General features: G+C 55.4%; 1 protein-coding gene across 1 annotated transcript in view; it reads right to left on the bottom strand.

Annotated features, from left to right (window-relative positions):
• Positions 1-468: 468 nt before the first annotated feature.
• SFXN5 (sideroflexin 5) overlaps positions 469-12,881 on the bottom strand; it is a 49,180-nt gene continuing 36,767 nt past the window's right edge. The window contains exon 14 of the mRNA XM_083367523.1: positions 469-619. Within this exon, the coding sequence (XP_083223649.1) occupies positions 542-619 (78 nt within the window). The 3' untranslated portion in view covers positions 469-541. The remainder of the gene's footprint in view (positions 620-12,881) is intronic.

Raw genomic sequence — 12,881 nt, forward strand, 5'->3', positions numbered from 1 at the left:
TAGACAGCTCCCCCCCCCCCCCGAGTCCACCCAGCCCAGGGACTGAAATGCCTCCTGCCCAGAGTTGCAGCTCGGCCCTCCGGTCTGAAAGGGGGAGTGCCCCCCCATGTTCTGCAGCTGCTCCAGCATGGCGGTGGGACCTTGGGGACCCTGAAAGCTGCATCCCCACACATCTGGCGGAGGGGTGTGCCAGGCTGACCTGGAGCTCAGCATCCAGAGGAAGCCAGACTTTTCACCAGCCCCCCACCCAGTTCCTGACTCCCCCCTCCCCGTCTCTTTGTGCTGTTACTGTCGCTAATTGAGAACTTTAAATATTAATCTTTTCGACCAACGTGAGATACCGGGTCTCGGAAAGTGCTAATTTACACCCCGTTCTTGACGGAGGGAAGATGTTACAAGCCGCAGCTTTGTCGTCTTCTCCTTCCTATTGTATTCCGCCCCCTCCCCACCCACCCCCTCCTCCCTTCACGCCTCTCGCTGCTGCTGCCGCCGCTGCCACTGCGCCAGCTCGGGTGCCGCTGAGAGCTGGGCTTGCTTCCACCTACAGCCCTTTGTTGTAGGTGACGGTCAGGCTGGCCGTGGCCTGGCCGATCTCGGGCTCCAGGCGGGCGGTCTGGATCTGCAGAGAACAAGGCATGAAGTGGGGTCAGAAGAAGAGCCGGCAGGCCCTGGGTCGGGGCCGGGAGAGCTGCCGGGGGCTGCGGAGAGGACGAGAGGCCTGGCTCCGTGGATGGTGCCACGCCAGCCCACTTGAATTTCCTCTGCTCACACAGCCCAGCCCTGGCAGTTCTCCCATCACACCGTCCCCACCTTCCAGCAGCCCTCGGACTCCGTGCCAAGATGCAGCTCTGGGCACTTTCCCAGCAATACCTGGAGATACCAGGAAGGAACAGGCAGAAGGTAGTTGATTGGCCCATCAGCCACAGCTCGGCCGGGAGTTGTCACGAGTGGCCAGAGGGGGGCAGGGGATGCCCAGAGAAAAGGCAGCTATCCAGACACAGCAACTTGGGGTGCACCCTGGGAAGGCCGAGGGCAGCTAGAAGGCCCCCCCCCTCCAGCCACTTCCCTCACGTGGAAGGCAAAGGAGACGTTGGTGGTCAGGTCAGGCGCGCCAAACGTGGGCAGGCTCTCCGTCCCTCTCTTCGTCGAGACTCAACCCATTTCACCAGACACGCAGAACTTCCCACCAGAGCAGTGTTGGAAGGCAAGCGAGGCCTGCAAGTCTCTAGCGTTGGCCTTAACCAGGAGTCTCCTAACGTGGCCACTTTAAGATAGGCGGACTTCCACTCCCAGAATTCCCCAGCCAGCAGTGCTGGGAGTTGCAGTCCACAGGTCTTAAAGTGGCCACAGTTGGACACCTCTGGCCTTGACGGTTCTCAGAGGAGCCTGAGAGCAGCCCCTCCTCCAAGGAGAAGCTGGGCCCCACCTGAGGTGCTTGGAGCAGCCGAGGCCAAAGAGACCTGAAGGCAAGGAGGCGTCTTTTGATGCCAGGTATCCCCACTGCAGGCAAGTAACCTGAGAAGGGCCTTTGTCCTCACTGTCAAAGCCAGATTCCTCTCTCCAGCAGGTGTTCCTTACCAGGAGGACGGGGGGGGGGGCTTTAGAAGGCTCAAGGAAGCCTGTTTGGCCCACTGCTGGGAAGCTCAGGAGGTCTCCATCGCTGCCCCCCCCCCCGGGCAGGTGGGAGGTTTTGTTACCTGCTGGGCAGCTGCATCCTCACGGGACGCTTTGGGGCCTGGAGGGCTGAAAGACGGCCGGCAGCCAGTCCCAGCCCATCCTGCCGGGCCAGGTGCAGGGGCTTCTGCTCTGCAGCGCCTTGGCTCCGGAGCCCCTGCCCCAGCAAGCCGGGGGTGGGAGGCAGGGGGTGTGCAGACACGCTAGAGGAGCAGAGCTACCATCATCCCCTGCCAGCATAAGCGGAGGGCGAGCAACCAACCCATTTATGTCACAGAAGGGAAGAGGGAGGCTACTCTAATTAGCAACAGCAAAAGCACTTAGACTCATCTACCGTTCCATGCTGCTTAACGGCTCTCTCGGGCGGATATACATTTTAATTCACTCCCCCCCCCAAAGTTACACCAGTTGCATACCAGTGAGGTTAGCGGAGTCTGTTAGTACACAAGCAGAGTGCTGCAGGAGCCCCCACGGATTTTCGCTGTGGGGCAACCCCTGGGCTTGGAAGGCCAAAGCCTGCCCCCTCGGTGGCTGCACCCACCCGGTCTCGCCAGGCAAGAGGGATCGCCATGTTCAGCACCCCCCCTCCCCCCCATCCCGGCGGCTGCCTTTGGCTGAGTGTCTCTTGGAAGGACAGGTGGGAAAGAGAGAAAGTGGGAAGAATCATCTGGAAGAATCGCAACAGCACAGCTGCCATGCCGAGCCCAGAGGAAATGCAGGCACAAGCCAGCATTCGGAGTTTGGAGGCTGAGAGCGAAGGAGGGCGGGGGGGGGAGATAGGGAGGTCCCTCTGGTGCTTCGACTGAGGGTGAGGCGCACCCAGGATGCGGAGAGCGGCCCCTCCCTGCAGTCTACAAGCCAGGATTGGGCCCCAAAGGGTCTCCTGCCGTGTCCAGCCGGGGCTGCCCCCTCTCCCTCTGGGCTCCTTTCTTTGGGGATCCCGGGAGACGCAGGGGGGGCAGCTCTTCTCCCAGGATGGGGGGCCCCATCACCCCCCTCTAAACAGGATTGGCCCTTTCACTCTTACAGACCCCACACCAGGCAGAAACCTGCCTTTCCTTCTCATATGCATTCTCGGCACCACAACATCCCACACTGGACGTTCCTCGCAAGCCACCTCAATGCCGCCCCTAAGCGAAGCAAAGTGGGCCCTGCCCCTCTGCTCCCCATGCCAGGGTTGTTGTTTTTTTTGCTTCCCTCAGCATGTCCTTCCCTGGCTTCAAAGGCCCCCCTGGCACCCCCAAAGGCCCACGCCTCCCTCGCATGCAGCTCACGTGTCCCGTTTTAGTCGGCTCCAAGATCTCAGGGGGAGGATTTTTAAAGGACAAAATGGGTTTGCAAGACTTAAGGAACCCGGATACCTCTTTTAATCCCCCCCATCTCTGGGGAGGGGGGGTCTGAGTGGTGCCCTCCCCTGCCAGTCAGTTGCGTTGGCTTTGGATAGGGGTTGCGTTTATGATTCTTGCAAGATGGTTCGATTTGTGAGTTGAATGACAGTGTAAGTAGAAGTAGTAAATACAATAAATACTGCCCCCCCCAGCACTGAAACCTTGTTTTGGTCCTGCAGGCTCTGGAGCCGCCAAAGGGGTGCGGGGTCCGAAGACCACCCTCTCTGCACCCTGAAAGGGGCAGAAGGACCTTGGCCTCTCCTTGGGAGGCTCGCCCGTGCAAACCAGCACACTCGCTGTGCTCCTTCAATATTATTATTTTATAACTTTAAAATGGTATCAGTGTGTGGTAGTGCCAAGGCTGACACAACAATGCTAGGAACCTACACTGAAAAACCTGAAAGCTTTTGAAAATGTTTAACCTAGTTAGACAAATTAGCAAAAATTTGTGCAAAACAATTTAGGTATTTAAAATATTCAATGTTTTTAAAAACTGGAAAAACTGTTCTTAGCTTTCAGCTGCAGAAACCCAACAAAATACAACATCCAAGAAATCTTAACATGAGGTGCAACATAACCCTTCACCAAAGCTGTTAAACAGTTCCTGGTGCATCCTGGGAAATAGCACTTCATTTATTCAAATGCACATATGTCAGGTTTTTGCACCATATGCCATTCCAAGCTATTTACAGTAATAATTAAATCTTAATCAACGTTTAACCTCTGTAAAATGTTTGAAGGGATCTAATCACCCTTCAGTCTGCACTAATGAAGGAGAAATATATAAACATAAAAAGAAAATGATATACACCAGAAAGAAGAAGTAATTGCAAAATTGTATTTCTTTTAAATATCATCAGCAAGTTATGTAAAGGAAGCCGACGGGTATTTTAAGTGAAGACATCTTGGGTGTCAGAGGTGTGAGTAGCTAATTTTGTACTGCTATCCATAGCAGATGTAGCATATTTTCTCTTACAGCCATTATTAGCAACTTCACCATTCCTTTTCTTATTTAAACACAAAGCAGAACGCGGAAAGGGGGACGCGGAGTGCTCCTGCGAGGGAAAGGGGTGGGTGCGACCGACTGCCCGGCTGACGTGGAGGAGACCCACTGTGCCAGCTGCTGGAAGGTGTGGGCCCGCCAAGCCCAGCTTCCTCTTGGCAAAGCCGTGGAGGCACCTCCAGCCTGGCTCCACCTGGCCCTGCTCCCTTCCAAGGGGCCGGCGAGGCTGAGACCAGGCAGCAACTGCGCCTGGCACCGATGGACGCTGGCTCGTAGCACAGGCAGGCAGAGAGAGAGCTCCGCCCACAGCCCCTGCCCGCAGGGCAGCCCACCACCCTCTGGGTCGCTGATGCCCCTGGTGGAGGGATCTTCCGTAAGGAAGATTGGCAGGTCCTGTACTCCGAAAGTGGGCAGAAGAGACTTTGGCTTCCTTTGATGACTCCTGTGCCACCCGGTCATTTCCAAGGCTGCCTCTCTCTGTGTAGGATAATCTCCAGATCTTTCTCCTTCTCCATCTGTGAATCTCTTCCAGTTTCTCTACATCCTTCCTAAAAGGGGGTGCTCCAGTTGAACCCCACAACCCTGGAGGTGGGGTTTAACGGAAGCAGAACAATATAGGAGCCCAATGCGAAGCTGCCCTGTCCTTGCCACAAAACCTGCTGACTTACGTTTAGTTTACAATCAGCTCAGTGTTTCACTTCTGCTTTGTAAGTTGAAAACCTTTGCGCAACAGGTAGCCCCTAATTTGAAGCCTGATGCTTTGATCTCTCGAATTTTTCTGAATTCTGTTTCTTTTTAAATTGGTTCAGTCTGAACTAATTCGTCTGAACGGGAGAAGCATGCTTCCCACTCCTCATTGAGGTCATAATAAAAGTATTACACAGGGCCCAGAACCAAATCCTTAGCTTTTCCACCCAATGCTTGCTCATACGATAAGGACTGACTGAAAAGCATGATTTGGGAACAATTTTTGGACCAGCCGTCTAACCACTTTTAGATCATGCCATCCATCTGGCATTGCCACGAGGGACTGTGTGAACTGCTCGGTTGGAACCAGACATATTATTACGACCACAGCGTTTCCACAATTGATTAAGATCCTATGCAATCAAACAATAAGATAAGGGTGTCCTGGCAAGGCTGGTTATCCATTCTGGAAAGAAGTACTACATAGACACAATTCCTATTTATTTTAAAAACCCGAAAAAGAGATACCAACCTAAGTGGGCCTCTGGATTGCCTAAACAATAAATTGTATAATTAATGCAATCTTAATTATGGTGCATTTGAACTTGAAGATATAACGGTAAGTACGGTGGTGCTTAAGAGTTTGTGAATTTGTGTTTTCAAATAAATATGATCTAAAACCTGATCTCTTCTCCATACAAGTCCTCAGATTGGATAAAGAGTACCCAATTTTAAAAAATGATTCAAAAATAATATACTTGTTCATTGATTTATAGTTTTGACTCCTCTTTTTATCTAGTTTGAGGACTAATGTGGAAAACAGTAACGTTTTAGATCATATTTACGCAGAAATATTGAGGTTCACAAACTCTTAATGGAGAGTCTCAATCCTCCAGGTGCCAACTCTTAAGTATGCTCTAAATGGGTATTTAATGCAAAATGTGGTTCCCGAGAAATCTACGCTGATTTCCGGTAAGTAACGCATTGTTTTTAGGGGAATTATAGAGCAAGTGCACCCCGGTCTGCTGAACGAGCTCTCCCAGGGCTGCTGCCTGCCCGCCTGGCTGCAGGTCCCCAAATCCTCTGCTGAAGGAGGGTCTTCAACACCGCCAGCAGCAGCCTGCAGGTTGAAACTCATGGGAAGCGGATAGGGATGCCCCAGGCACACTTCCTATCAGTCTTGGGTTTGAATCCTGCCCTTCTTTCTGCTTTTCCTGGCTGCCTGGTGGGACAAAAAGCCTCAGTCGAAGAACACTCAGCGGTGCAGTCTTTTCTCTGATCCCTGGAAAAAATTTTCGGTTTGCATTTCTGAAAGAGGTCTTGAAGATCAGAGGTCAAAACTTTTGAGCACCAGGGACGGGTTCCGTGGAGAGAGGTTTTTCTGTGGACCGGAGGGGGCCTGGTTTTGTGTGCTGCCTGCATACCACAGACGGGGTTTGCTCGTTGGTGCGGCCCGGTACCAGTCCAGGGAGCCGGGGTTGGGGACCCCTGATCTGGGCTGAGCAAAAAGGCCCGTGTTTCAGGTCCTCTGCTGAAGGACAGCCCCATCTGCAGCTCAGCGGCTCTCACTGTGCATTTGTTAATGTCTCGGCAAAATCTCCTTCCTTGTAATTTAAACTGTTTCTTGTCTAACGTCCTGGAGCAGCTCTGGACAGTCCAGCCCTGTCTTCTACGGGGCAGCCCTGGGGTCCCTGCCCCGGCTGGGAGTGCCTTAGCCAAACAGGCAGAAGGTTTCTGGAGCACAAGAACGTAGGTCGAGCTGGGCATTCTGCACTCAGTCCGCCGTCACGGCTGGGACAGGCCCACCCTTCGGGTGGGGGAGCGGCTAATGGTCATCTCCAAGGCCCTGATGACCAGAGAGGTGGTCAGGCCCTTGAAAAGCCGGCTTAGCGTCTTCAAGAGGGGCTCCTTCAGCCCGGAATGGGCCAGCTTTCCTTTCCGAGGCACAGAGAGAGGCCCGCACCTGGCCGGCCTTTGTTTCCCGGCAGTGAAGACCGCCAAGGGTTTGCCTCACTCCGCCCCACCCAGCCTGGAGAAAGAGTTGCCCAAGGCTGGGTGTCTCGCCTGCATTTTCCTGAGGAACCTTTGGCCTCCGAGGGTCTCCATCTGCTCCTCCCCCCCAACACCTGGCCTTTTAGTCTCCATGGCAAAGGAGGCCCGTGGCGGAGGTGCCCACTGGGAGATCCCGAAAGGGCCATTACCTGCTCCAGGGCGCAGAGTGGGGCCGTGCCTCTTCCGGCCTGGGCTTTGATCACCTCCCAGTGTTTGACGTTTTAAAGCAGGGAATGTCCGAGGGATGAGTGATGCTCCTGAACAGCTTCCTCTCTGCAAAAGGAATCTGGAGACTTTGCCTCCCCTTTGAGTTGGCAGCTGAGCATCCAGCTCAGCCTGCAGGTGCAAGGTGTGAAAAGGTGCCTTTGAACCTCTCCTCCTGATCCTCCCTGGCGGCAGAAAGAATCCTCTGTTTGCACAACAGAGCGCGGGGGGGGGGGGATGATTCGGGAGGGCGGTGGGGGGAGGTAGGAAATGACCACATCTGCAGCATGGGGGGGCAGTCTCGCTCCCCACAGTTTTAAGATGCTGACAATCGAAAAGGCTTCCAGGGAAGGGTGCTAAGCCCAGCCAGGAGAGTGGAAACCACCTGGTGCACAGGACAGTCGAAAGGCTGGGAAAGCCGAGCTGGGCAGAATTTGGGGAAAGAAGACCCTGGGGTCTCCCCAGGGTCACCTGGAGAGGGAGAAGGTGCTCTTCCTTGCTCCAGGGAGCAGGAGCAAAGCCACGAGGTGGCCAAAGGGTGAAGGGCATTTCCTAAGAGAAGAGCTGGTCAGCAGAGGCCCGAGGACCCTCTTCCCTGGCGCCAGGCCCCCAGGCTCTGCAGAAGGGAGGCTCGGCCCTTCTGAATAGCAAGGACGATGCTGAAGGGAACAAATCTTTCAGAAGATGTTTGTTGTTAGCTGCAAAATCGTGTCCGACCCATTGCGACCCCATGGACCATGTTCCTCCAGGCCTTCCTGTCCTCTACCATCTTCTGGAGTCCATTGAGGCTCACGCCTACAGCTTCAGTGACTCCATCCAGCCACCTCCTTCTCTGTCGTCCCCTTCTTCTCTTGCCCTCAACCTTTCCCAGCATGAGGCTCTTCTCCAGCGAGTCCTTCCTTCTCATTAGGTGGCCAAAGTATTTGAGTTTTAGCTTCAGGATCTGGCCTTCTAAAGAAGATTTGGTTCCATATTAATGTTTAACTACTTGATAGAAGCTTTTCTTTCTTTTCTTTGAATACTGGGGCCTTCCTAGGCTCATGCACCTTTGGATTCAATCAATCCATCAGAAGAGAGCTGGAAGGGACCTTGGAGGTCTTCTAGTCCAACCCCCTGCTCAAGCAGGAGAACCTATGCCATCTCAGGCAGGCGACTGTCCAGTCTCTTCATAGAAATCTCCAATGATGGAGCAGCCACGATTTCTGAAGGCAACTTAATTCCAGGTTGCTTCTCTCTTCTGTCAGTTTCCAACCATTGTTTCTTGTCCTGCCTTCAATCAATCAATCAATCAATCAATCAACCAATCAATCAATCAACCAATCAGAATAGAGCTGGGGGGATCTTGAAGGTCTTCTAGTCCAATCCCCTGCTCAAGCAGGAGACCCTCCACCATCTCAGGCAAATGGTTCTCCAATATCTTCTTCAAAACTTCTAGTCTTGGAAGACCCACAACTTCTGTTCCACTGGTTAATTGTCCTCACTGCTAGAAGTTTCTACTTAATTCCAGGTTGCTTCTCTCCTTGATGAGTTTCCATCATTTCTTATCCTGCTTTCTTGTGCTTTGGAAAATAAGTTGGCCCCTTCCTCTTCTTTGTGGCAGCCCCTCAAATACTGGATCCAGCAGCTCACTAAGCTCTTCCTGGTGGTTCTCAGACAATCAGCACTCAATCACGGGAGAGCAAGTGACTGGACGCAAGGCTGCAAATCCAGGTGGATCCTGTGTCTGCAGATATTGTGGGTCCAGGCGTGTACAAAGAAAGCCAAGCTAAGCCAACAAGGTGTCCTCTGTGGAGTTTTTTCTTCCTGGGAACCATATGCAGAACAACATTTCGGGGAGCTGCTACCTTGGAAAGTCCCCCCTGCACCCCAAGCCAGCTCATAAAGCCACAGCAGTGACCGCAGGAAGAATTCATCTACATTTCAGGCTGTGAGAGAAAAAGCGGGGCTGTGTGTCGTTCGATTTGACGAAACGTGTGACTTCTTTGTGGGTTCTTTTTACAAGAACTCTAGTCATCTTATCACCATGTTCATCACCTTTCTTTCTCTGTTCTGTACCCCCGTCTTTCAGGCCAGACATCATAATTTGGGATAAATCATGCAAAATTCACCAGATTCTTGCTCACCAGCTGATCCAGAAGTTGTTTCAGAACCCCTAGTCCAGGGGTAGGCCACCTTGGCTCTTTTATGACTTGTGGACTTCAACTCCCAGAATTCCTGAGCCAGCTTGAGGAACTGTGGCCCCTTTAGGATGTGGACTTCAACTCCCAGAAATCCTGAGCTAGCATGGGGGAACCATGGCCCCTTCATGACTGGTAGACTTCAACTCCCAGAATTCCTGAGCCAGTGTGTTTCAGCTTGGAAACCTCTCCCTTTCCCCTCAGAGTGGCTGGCTTAGGAATTCTGGGGGTTGAAGTCCACGTGTCATAAAAGAGCCAAGATGGCCTACCCATGCTTTAGTGTGAAAATGCCTTTCAGTGCCCCAAAGTTCACGCTGAGAGAAGTATCTTGGTCCATCTGTGGCTGGACCTCTTTGTCACACCCCGCAGGGAGACAGTAACCAAGATCCTGCAGTCTGGATCCATGCCTCTGCCTGAAGGCAGCGTTGGCGAGTGGGCAGTGCCCTCTGCAGCGCTGAGAGCCTCTGTGGAGGTCAGCCGAGGAGGGGTCACAACACCTTTAATGACCTCCAGCAGAGTGCAGGCCAGGAGACGCAGGGCCTGGGGGTCCCATGGCCTTTGGGCCTGGGGAGGCCAAAAGAGGCTTCTGGAGAAAGAACCAGATCTTCACGTTCCTCTTTTCTGGGAATCCTTTGCCGCCTTCTTCATCCTGCTAGCAGCCGCTTCCCCCTTTCACTTTGGCTGGCAGACACAGCCCTGCGTGCTGCCCCCGGGCCTGAGAAGCCCCGGCCGGGCAGAGGGTCCACAGAAACATTTTGCTGCCTGAACGGAGGGGAAGCAGGAAGGCATTATTCTGGGGGGAGGGAGGGGCTGGAACGGGCAACAGATCCAAAAGGATGGTCTCTCATCAGGCCCTTTGGCAGCTCATCTCTGAATGACAAGCAGGACCCAGCTCTCCCTGCGAGAGCCCCCCCAAAGGTCAGCAAGATCTGGAGACGCAGGAGGGGGAGGGGGGGCTGACCTTCCTCATGGGGTGCAGAGAGAAACAGCGGCCTCTGGACGACTGAAAGGAGACCGCTGGAAGCAAATTCTGACCTCCAACGGAGCAGGAAGAAAGCCGGAGTGGGGCGAATGGGGAACGCTGCCAAGAGCCGGATCTGCCCGTCTGCAGGGCCAAGGCCTTTCGGGCGTCTCCGGGGGGGTTCAGCCCACCAGGGGTCTCAAAAGAGGCCGAGAGGAGCACCAACGTGAGGGAAGCTCTCCCCTTTCCAGCAAAGTCCATCCAGATGGGGCGAAAGGGATCGGCAGGGCTCCTTCCTCAGATCCGCCTGCGGAGACTCTCGGCCATCCAGGGTTGCCCCAAAGGTGCTCCTCCAAAGGCAGCCGGACTCCCTGCGTCTCTCCTTGAAGACGTTTCGCTTCTCATTCAGGATGTGAAGAAGCTTCTGGGATGAGGAGCGGAACGTCCTCCGGGAAAGAGCCAGCAAGTCCGGCTGAAGCAGCCGCTTTGGGACTTCCTGAGATCTCCACCTCTGGCCACAAAGCGAGACAGAGGAGGACGCTGCGAGGCACCAGACCTTCCACGCCATCCAGGGATCCTGCTGCCCCACTTCCTCCAGAGGATCCCGGCCATCCAGAGACACTCCGGGGCTGGGCCGCCCACGTGGCCTCTCCCTGCGTGACCAATGCTGGACGGATGTGGCCCGGCAAGGCCCAGAAGGACGCTGCCAGGAGGGAGAGGGCAGGTTCCCTACTCCTCACCTGAAGCCTCCTCGGCACTTTCCTGACTGGCACACCTGGACTCGGAAGGGGCCCCTCCGAAGCGGCTGAGCGCTTCCTTTCACAAGAAGGATTTGCTCCCTCTGCTCCTTCCTTCCTTCCTTCCTTCCTTCCTTCCTTCCTTCCTTCCTTCCTTCCTTCCTTCCTTCCTTCCTTCCTTCCTTCCTTCCTTCCTTCCTTCCTCTTTCTTTCCTCCCTCCCTCCCTTCTCCCAGGGAGCCCCAGGCCGAGCAGTGCCAGCCCCTCGGTCCCACCTCTTGGCCCAGGAGAGACGCAGCCTGAGCAGCTCTGGCAGGGCGTGGGGCACGAGGGCCACCCCCTACCCGGGGTCTCCAGCTCTCCTGCCCAGGAGAAGCTCCTGCTGCATCCATGCCAGCTCCAAATCTGGGGACAAGGTGAGGCCTGCAGGGCGGCGGTCTGGGGCTGGGCTGAAATCCCGAGGGCATCCTGGCCACGCTCTGCTAGGGCTTCACACAATGAGCACAAGCCGGATTAGGTGTTGGGCAAGTGACTGGCTCAGGAGACTTGCAGGAACACCAGTCCTTTGTTCTGGCAGAACTCAATTCCTGCCACGCAAACCGCTGCCATCTTTCCCTGACGCTGCACCGGCTCCAGCCCTCGTGCCACCTGGGAACCGCCCCTGCGCTGCCCCCCCACCCCAGCAGGACGGCCAGACCCTCCCACCCGCCCTGAGGCAGCGGACGAGGCCGGTCCCGCCCCAGCCTCCCTGCGGCCCTTCCCACCAAGGCCGCCTCCTCCTCCTCCTCCTGGTTTCCCAGGCAGGAGCCGCCTTTTAACTGTGGACACATTTCAGCCTCACCAGATCTGCTAATTATTGACAGTTGGCGAAGAGGAGATGTCACTCCCCCTCCTGTTAAACTGCATCTAATTAGTAATTGCTGCCTCACTGTCATCGTGCGGCTGCTGCCTGCCGCAACACCGCGGCTCGTTGGCTCATTAACCTCTTGCTTCTCCGATGGCGCCTGCCAGCAAAGGGAGGCTCAGGCAGATTGGCAGAGGAGCGGCTGCCCTGGTTGCAGAGCCAGGAGGAGGCCCGGGGCAGCCCTTCAGTCCGTGGCGGTCCGGCCGCCTGCGGAAGGAGCCCCCAACCTGTGCTGGGAAAGGGCTGCGCCAGGCAGTTCCTCGCAGCTCCTCCCGAGGGGAGGCTAAAATGTTTGGGGCACAGAGGGGCACCTGCTGATGCCCGCGGGGAGGAGGGGGAGGAATTCCTTGCTGGAGAAAAGCAGCAGGGCCAGCCAAGCCCCCCCTCCTTCCGGAAGGAGTTTGAAGCGGGCATCAGGCAGGGCATCGCTGCTGACCTGGGGGGAGAGGGGGGGTTCAAGGTCCCGGACCTGGCAATGGCCACTGGCTTGGAGGGTTTCCAACTCATCTCTCAGGCACTGGGGGGGGCTAGGAGTTGCCCCCTGCAACTCCTGTGCCTTCCACCCCCCCACCCCCCGCTCGGCAGCATCCGGCTGGCCCTGCTGAGGGGCCTGCCAGCCTCGGCCCCTTCATTGCCCCTGCTCTGCGCTGCCCTCCCCCTCCCGGCTCCCTCCCAGACTCTCATCCCAAGCTCTGGCAAGTCAGAATCCCTTTGGATGGGGGGCGGGGGGAGGGGGAAGCCAAAGAATTTTGATCAATCAATCAATCAATTAGAAAGACTCCCTGGAGGGGGGGGGGCGAAGGCAAGACTCAAAGGGGCAGCCAGGGCAGGGGGCACAGCTTGGGGGGGGCTTGGCAGCGGGGACCAGGCAGAGGAAGAAGGGGCCTTTTGCAAGGACGCCAGAAGGGCCCCGTTTCCTCCAGTATGGGGGCCCCTCCTGGGCACGCTGGGAAAGGGGAGCCAAGCAGGAGGGAAGGGGACAGTTCACCACGGGTCCACTTGCTGCAGGAGAATTCAGCAATTCAATTTGTTTAAAACAGTTAAAACTATTTTAATTCTTGTCATTCACATTTCATTTTGTCTCTCCTTCGATAT

Source organism: Vipera ursinii (assembly GCF_947247035.1).
Source record: "Vipera ursinii genome assembly, chromosome: 7".
In the NCBI taxonomy this organism is placed as follows: domain Eukaryota; kingdom Metazoa; phylum Chordata; class Lepidosauria; order Squamata; family Viperidae; genus Vipera; species Vipera ursinii.